This window comes from Silurus aristotelis, assembly GCF_946808225.1.
Source record: "Silurus aristotelis genome assembly, chromosome: 28".
Lineage (NCBI taxonomy): Eukaryota > Metazoa > Chordata > Actinopteri > Siluriformes > Siluridae > Silurus > Silurus aristotelis.
Window position 1 is genome coordinate 14,158,575 of NC_139601.1, and position 8,699 is coordinate 14,167,273.

Here is an 8,699-nt window from a genome sequence, read left to right on the forward strand (position 1 = left end):
TGGCATTCGATTTCAAAGTTCCAAACTCGAACTCTTCATTAAGACAATTCAAGGTATTGGACATTTAAAAAAAAAAAAAAATTTTTTACCAACCTAAAAAATCGGCTATTGTCTTTTAATAACAATTGCCATCTAATAAGATCCTTGTCACCAATGCATAAAGAAGAGTGTAATTCTTTCTTCACATATCCCAATTTTTTAGGAAACAGGGGTCAGAGCAAAGGGTCAGCCATGATACTGCATCTCTGGAGCAGAGAGAGCTAGGGTTCTTGTCTTGTGCTGGCAGTTGAACCCTGACCTTCTGTTCAGTAACCCAGAGATACTGCAATACCTCTGACAGACAATTTGGGGGAACATGTCCCCACTAAGAAACAAGTCATCCAATCTCTGCTTACACTTATTACAGAGTTCAGTCTCACTTGGAACTCATAAAAGTAACACCAAATTAGGCTACTCAATTCACCAAGAATGGCAGCCACCCAGTCACCCCAATGTGTGGGTGTTAGCTATATAGGTTGCAGAGCAGTGTGGTGCAGAGATGACAAAAGTACACACATCCTTCTCTCGAATAGAAGTGCAGAACTGGTAAAAGTTTAAGTACTGACCACTTTTTCACTCACGGTAAAGAAGTATGTGCTGCAACAGTATATTTTGTTGGCATAGGTTCTTGACCCAACTTATGAATGAATGAATGGATGGATAAATTAATGAATAAATGAATGAATGAACAAACAAACAAACAAACAAACAAATAACAATAAATGAAAGATGAATTAATTATTGAATGATTAAATAAATGTTTACATTAAAGAATGAATGAATTAATAATTAATTAAATGAACGAATGAATAATTAATTAAATAAATAAATAAGTGAACGAACGAACGAACGAATGAATGAATGAATGAATGAATGAATGAATGAACGAATGAACGAATGAATGAATTAATACACCCGCCCCTTGTCTTGAAAACGTTCCAACTGTTTAGCTCATGATCTACTTTATAAATTAATAAATAAAAAAATTAATGAAAAAAAACCAACAACAAAAAATACGAGTTCTTCCAGAACCAGGGCTTGGACGCTAGAAGTTAAAATTACAAACGTATAAACCCTTTCACAGGCCTCATCCAATCAGCAGGCGCCAACTGGACTCTGTCCCGCGACTAAATGACAACCAACCAATGGGAAGCGAGCGCGTGGTGCCAGAGCAGCCGGTCAACCAATAGCGTAATAAATAGTGGCAAAATATCCAATGGCGTATAAGCGAGGGGGGCGGGTCATAGTCGATCAGGAAGCTTTCTGGAAGCAGTTGGAACGTTTTCGTGTAGAAGAACCGGCATCCGGACCGACCGTGTCTGTGCGTGGCGTGAACGGGTTTTTACATCTCTGTATATCTCTATGTAACGTGTGTTTTCTTCCAGAAATTTCCGCTATGTTCAGTTTGAGTGGACTTTCCGTGGCTCTTGTGTTCGCTCTCGTGCCGAGCAGCAGTGAGGCTTTAAAAGACGGAGACTGCGAAGGTGAGTTGATGTGGAGGATGATGTGCTGAAAGAGCTAGCATCTTGACTAGCACTCAACTCTCAGACTTAGTTTTCATTTCTCGTGATTAGGGCAGTTTTCTGTAAAGACGAATTTGTCCAGAATAATAATAATAATAAACTCTACAGAACACTTCCTGTTACATGAAATGTTCTAATAGAAGTGATTTAAATGGCCCAGACCAAATTGCATACTAGGGTACTAAATAGTATGCTAAAATAGTACACATAGACACGTACTCTTTTAGATCCCTATTTAGTGCACTGCCAAAATATTCCAGTAAGTGACCTCACAGTAAATCTGTATAAGTTAAACATCTTCTAAATGTATTAATATTTTTATTGTTAATACTAATAATACTACTTTTGCCACAGTATTTATTCAGACAAAAAAAAAAAAAAACAACCTCTGGATGTGATGGCACATCTGTCAAAACAATAAAGTGGCAATTATTTAATACTATTGTATTTTTATACCACTTTTAACACTGGATATTGTCCTGAAGCAGCTATACTGAAATAAAGAGGTTCATCTTCATGGATTTAAACATTTATTATGTACAGGTATGTGAATTGAGGATTGATTAATAGTTCTGCATGAAAAGAGCAGCTGTATAGCTAAAAAAAAAAAAATCCTCTAAAGTCTTCATATTATTATACCATAATTTAATATCTACCTTAATAGCGAATAAGAAAAGCCGACAATGCAAAATATTCACTCAGACACATTATGACATCATTAATCGCAATATGCAGATTATATAATGTGGCCCAGCACCGATCCTGCTGAACAATGAATTTGTTAATAAAGATCCAAAAACATAAAATATATGTAGAACATATGGGAAAAATCAAAAAGGCTTTTAGACTGAATCTGAGACGTTTCTGACCCTGAATCTGAGACGTTTCTGACTCTGAATCTGAGACGTTTCTGACTCTGAATCTGAGACGTTTCTGACCCTGAATCTGAGACGTTTCTGACCCTGAATCTGAGACGTTTCTGACCCTGAATCTGAGACGTTTCTGACCCTGAATCTGAGACGTTTCTGACCCTGAATCTGAGACGTTTCTGACCCTGAATCTGAGACGTTTCTGACCCTGAATCTGAGACGTTTCTGACCCTGAATCTGAGACGTTTCTGACCCTGAATCTGAGACGTTTCTGACCCTGAATCTGAGACGTTTCTGACCCTGAATCTGAGACGTTTCTGACCCTGAATCTGAGACGTTTCTGACCCTGAATCTGAGACGTTTCTGACTGTTTTCAGGAAAATGAGCATGTAGGAACAGTCCACAACATAAGAAAGTCTTATATCTGGATAGAAAGTATAACCAGTCTGTCATCATTGCATTTAAAGTGTAAGTGTTTTTTAAAATAACCAGATTTGGGGTAGTAAAACTAATGCTCCTCATCCCTTCTCTCTCCTTCCAGTATGTTTAAACTTCCTGGGGAAGTTCTACCAATCACTAAAAGACAACAATGTACAGTTTACAAGCGACGCCATTGAAAAATCTCTGGTCAAAGCCTGCAAGGACGCGAAAGGAAAAGAAAATCGATTCGTAAGTCACCTGTTTGCACAAGAGCTGGACATGGACAAGGTCAACCGCCCCAACATTTAACTCGTTGTTGTTGTTGTTTTATGTTGTGTTATAGTGCTACTATATTGGAGCCACAAGTGACGCGGCTACAAAAATCATCAACGAGGTCTCTAAGCCACTTAGTTACCACGTGCCAGTGGAGAAGGTTTGCGAAAAACTGAAGAAAAAAGACAGTCAGATCTGTGAACTGAAGTACGGTACGTGTTCTGTTTCTCTACGCAGTAGCGCCCACAAGGTAACACAATTCCCAAAAAGTTAGTCAGACTTTAGTCTCCCATTCCATCCCACTCCATGGTTGTGTTTTATTTCAGCAAAAGTTCACTAAAGGACATTGTTGATTTTCTACCAGGTCACCCAAATGTTTTTTACTCTTTATGCAAAGATTTAAATTCATGTTGTTTAACAGCATGTGCATCAGATTGAAAACATTGAGTAACACATCGAGTCATACTTTAAACTTTTTAAGAAGCATTTTAGTCCAGTTACAAATCCAATTTTTGACACAGTGAAGTCTGATTTAGTTAAATCAAGACTCTGTATAAAACTCTTATTCACTCCTGAATGAATATTTTTCTTTTAGTTGTTATGGATGAATATGTGGATAGGGTGCATAAATGGATTGATGGATGGTTATGTAGCTAGGTGGGTGGATTGAGGGAGGGAGGAATGGATGGATGGATGGATGAGTGATTGAATGGGTGAATGTGTCGGGGCGAGTGGAAAGAAGAAATAATGTGGTGAATAATTAGAAGAACATGTGGGTGGGTGGATAAAGGGAGGAATATGTGGTGGATGGTTGGCTGGGGGAATAACTGGAAGGAAAAAAAGAATGATTAGATGGCTGTGTGTAGATGTATATGTGGGGTTTGGATGGATGAATGATTAGATGGATATGTAAGTAGATGTATTTGTGGGTGGATGGATGGATAAATGCCTGGATGGATATGTAAATGAATGTATACGTGTTGGACGATGAATGATTAGATAGATATGTGAGTAGATGTATATGTGGGTGGGTGGGTGGGTGGATGGATGGATGGATGGATGGATGAATGATTAGATGGATATGTGAGTAGATGTATATGTGGGTGGGTGGATGGATGGATATGTGAGTAGATGGATATGTGGATGGGTGGATGGATGGATATGTGAGTAGATGTATATGTGGGTGGGTGGGTGGATGGATATGTGAGTAGATGGATATGTGAGTAGATGTATATGTGGGTGGGTGGGTGGATGGATATGTGAGTAGATGGATATGTGAGTAGATGTATATGTGGGTGGGTGGGTGGGTGGATGGATATGTGAGTAGATGGATATGTGAGTAGATGTATATGTGGGTGGGTGGGTGGATGGATATGTGAGTAGATGGATATGTGAGTAGATGTATATGTGGGTGGATGGATAGATGGATGTATATTTGAGTAGATGTATATGTGGGTGGTTGGGTGGATGGATGGATATGTGGGTGGGTGGATGGATATGTGAGTAGATGTATATGTGGGTGGATGGGTGGATGGATGGATATGTGAGTAGATGTATATGTGGGTGGATGGATGGATATGTGAGTAGATGTGTATGTGGGTGGATGGATGGATATGTGAGTAGATGTATATGTGGGTGGATGGGTGGGTGGATGGATGGATATGTGGGTGGATGGATGGATATGTGGGTGGGTGGATATGTGGGTGGATGGATGGGTGGATGGATGGATATGTGGGTGGGTGGATGGATGGGTGGATGGATGGGTGGATGGATGGATGGATATGTGAGTAGATGTATATGTGGGTGGATGGATGGGTGGATGGATGGATATGTGAGTAGATGTATATGTGGGTGGATGGGTGGATGGATGAATATGTGAGTAGATGTGTATGTGGGTGGATGGATGGATGGATATGTGAGTAGATGTGTATGTGGGTGGATGGATGGATGGATATGTGAGTAGATGTATATGTGGGTGGATGGGTGGGTGGGTGGATGGATGGATATGTGGGTGGGTGGATGGATATGTGGGTGGGTGGATATGTGGGTGGGTGGATGGATGGATATGTGGGTGGGTGGATGGATGGGTGGATGGATGGATATGTGGGTGGATGGATGGATGGATGGATGGATAAATGATTGGATGTATACGCGTATGGATGTATACGTGTCGGATGGATGCACATGGATTAGAACATGGATATAGTAGTTCAACCAGTTGAATGTGAGCTAATCCTAAAACAGCGATCAGTGATAAATCATATACCAAAACATAACAAAGACCCAGGACCAGTTTGCATTGTCAACAAACAAACAGTCTAAAAGTAATTTGAGAAAGTGATTTGCTCAAATTCGAGTAAACAGAGCGAGTTTACAATGATAATGTTCTCATATGGCAAGTTGATATAATTCAGTTAACATTTGATGTATTTGTTATGTAAAAGTGTGTATAATTTTTGTGTTGTGAAATGTTCCTGAACTGCTGTGTGTTGCCCAGATGGTTACTTCCCACATCATCACACCTGAAAGTACAGCCAAGGCCCAAATGTTCCTATTGAGCTTCACAGATTTGTAATCAACATCACCAAAATCATGCATTCAGTATTAGTGTGTACTATTTTGGCTACCTATTTAGTGTGCAGAATAGGGTTTGGGACGCGGCCCTGGATTTTGAGTTGTTTTCTGTTAGTGAAGGCCAAATAAAAAGAAAAAGTCTTTTCTAAATAAAACTCAATGCCTAATTTCTTTCACTTTGATTGTTAATAGAGAGTAAAATCTCAGACACAGAATTATGGGTAATGAAAGCACCACTTTGTGAAGTGAACAAAAGTTGTGAACGTTGTAAATGTAAGAAAACAGCCTTGAGACTGGCCTGTGATTTTATTCATTTTCATTATAAAGAGATCAAATCATCATTTACTGTCATCTTTAGGTATTTGCGTTCCTTTCATCGAAATTTATATCAACTTGTGATCAAATACACCTCCAGAAGTTGTAACGTTTTCCCTTTTATCCATGTAGGAATAATCGTTATAGAAAAGCACAATCTGACAGACCAAAATCCCAAAGACTCCATTTGCTAGGATTAAACCCTCACTACTATTAGTACAGCAGTACGGAAATAAAACGTGCTTACACACACACACACACACACACACCACTCATCATTTGTTCACGGCATCGAGTGGGCGTCCCTATTTGCATCGGAGATAAGATTCGTTTGTCATCGCGTATTAAAATGTTGAGCATATTCGAGAAACCATGGCGGCAGATGTACGAGAACGGTGTCAATTTTCCCAAAGAGGCCATGGGCTTTGCCTGGCAAATCAGCCCTGATCAGTGCCATTTGAATATCTGTCATCTGTAAGGGTGTAGGAGTGATTTGGCAGCTCGGGACGAATACATTTAGTAGGGTCAGTAATGGTTGACAACACGCTCGTTAAAAACTCATTACTAGTAACCTTTTGACACCAGATAATTGGCACTAGGTCTCTGGCAGTCCTGAGAGGTATAACGCTTTGTATCGAGACATTTTAGAAGCTCGTACGGCTACAATCATACCGTCATACATATGTCAAAAAATGACGAACAGCAGGTGGCAATTAATTTCTATGGATCGGGGTTTCAGTTTTGATCTCTCTATTAACTGAAGCTCTTTGCCCAGCTAAGTTTGTCTCCTGTAGGTGTGTTATGCTTATGACAATTTTTTGACAGAATAAACTGTGCAGATTTTTTTTTTTTTTTGTACTTTTGTTTATTTATTTATTTTTTGGGTCAGATGGGAAACAGCAGTAGTTATATTTAAGTCAAAATGCCTATAATTGAAACAAAAATGAAACAGTACACTAATCAGTGTGAAAATCTGTTTATTTAAAAAGTTAAACTACAGCTAGTAAAACTGCATTCGCTTCACAACATAGACTAAAGTATTAGGACACCTGACTTTTCCAGCCAGTGAATTTTTTTGTTTGTTTTGTTTTTGTTTTGTCCCTGGTTGACATTTGTGCAGGATGTCTTTGAAGGCTGTAGAGTAAAATGTTCACTTCACTTGACTAGGACTATAAGACCTAAACCTGTTCCAGCATGGCAATGCCCCTGTGCACAGCCATGCTGTATGGTTTACATGATTTAGAGTGGAAGATCTCCTGTTATAGAGCTTGGACCTCACCTCAATTGAACACCTTTGGGATGAATTGGAACCCTGACCGCACCCCAGGCCTCCTCACCTGACCTACTTTAGTTACCTGCCTTTACTAATGACAGTGTGGCTAAATGAGCAAAAATCTCCCCACCCACACTCTATAATGTAGTGGAACATCTTCCCAGAAGAGTAAAAGTGGATTGGGGTTGTTTTTAAAGGCACAAACAAAATCCTATAATCAGGTGTCCACAAACTCTTACCCATATAGTTTATGTGGACTCACCAGAGACACAAACAAGCTGTACTTTTTCTTTCTTTCTTCTGCATGCGAGTGTGGAGCTGAAGACACCCTGGATCATGTGTGCTTATAGATTGAGTTCAATCATTCCTGTCTAGACATAATCAGCATAGAAATGGATAGATCTATTCAAATGTGGGCGATTCCTCTTTAGAATTGTCTAATGTTTTGATTTGCTTAAACTATGTTATTTATCGTGGTGTCCTCTTTCCACAGATAAACAAGTAGACTTGAGCACAGTGGACCTGAAAAAGCTGAAGGTGAAGGACCTAAAGAAGATCCTGGACGAATGGGGGGAGTCTTGTAAAGGCTGCGCCGAGAAATCGGACTTCATCCGTAAAATCACCGAGCTCATGCCCAAGTATGCCCCAAACGCCGCCAAGGCACGGACTGACCTGTAAACGACACTCTGTGGACTTGTGGGACCAAAAGGAGCGCTCAAGGGCATCATCGCGGGTGCAGTTTTCTTTTGCGCCGTGCCTCCTGATGGGGAGTGTGGTATTGTTTGTCATATTGCCTGTTAATCTAGTGGAAATATCAGGACTTGTGACCTTTCATTCATGAATTATTTCAAGGGCACATTGTACTGTAAATACAACTGTTTCAACTCAAAGTTTATATCATGGCAATTATCTCGAATAACATTAATTTGCTTATAGTGTCAGTAAACTGCTAAATACTTGCTTTAAATACATTTGTTTTAACTGGTTGCTCATTGACATGTGATCACATGTCTGATTAACAATCTAATCAGGAACAATAGCAAAAAAAACAAAAAGAAGAGGATCAGGAGCAAAATGGTTCAACAAGAAGCATAAAAGGAGCGAACATACTTGCTTCAGGTTTACAGCCCTAATAGTTCACTAATCACATGCAATGCAATCAACACACAAATCTTCAGCTAAACTTTGAGTTAAAACATTATCAAAACCTAAATAGACATGACGGGGACAACCGTAGACCACTTTTCACCCTGTAGTTCACCTGTAGTTTCTTTTCAAATGGATTATTTTTATTTTATTTTGACTATTGTATGGAAGATAAGGATGTGGGAGAAATCATGTTGACGTCACTGTAAAACGTTTATTAAGGTTGTACTATACTTTTTCATTAAAATAAGAAAACTGCTCTGAGTT

The 8,699-nt window shown here is 39.3% G+C and overlaps 1 protein-coding gene across 1 annotated transcript; it reads left to right on the forward strand.

Annotated features, from left to right (window-relative positions):
• Positions 1–1,240: 1,240 nt before the first annotated feature.
• On the forward strand, positions 1,241–8,696 carry manf (mesencephalic astrocyte-derived neurotrophic factor). The gene is made up of 4 exons (XM_083534578.1): positions 1,241–1,523; positions 2,973–3,100; positions 3,195–3,336; positions 7,780–8,696. The coding sequence occupies exons 1-4, from the start codon at positions 1,256–1,258 to the stop codon at positions 7,962–7,964; spliced, it is 723 nt and encodes a 240-aa protein (XP_083390704.1). The 5' UTR covers positions 1,241–1,255; the 3' UTR covers positions 7,965–8,696.
• The last annotated feature ends 3 nt before the right edge of the window (positions 8,697–8,699 follow it).

Bases quoted from the DNA above. Each gene is read 5' to 3' on its own strand.
- manf (XM_083534578.1), top strand. From the start codon at position 1,256: ATGGCGTATAAGCGAGGGGGGCGGGTCATAGTCGATCAGGAAGCTTTC. The intron at 1,524-2,972 runs GTGAGTTGATGT...CTCTCCTTCCAG, and splicing joins AAAAGACGGAGACTGCGAAG to TATGTTTAAACTTCCTGGGG. The intron at 3,337-7,779 runs GTACGTGTTCTG...CTCTTTCCACAG, and splicing joins GATCTGTGAACTGAAGTACG to ATAAACAAGTAGACTTGAGC.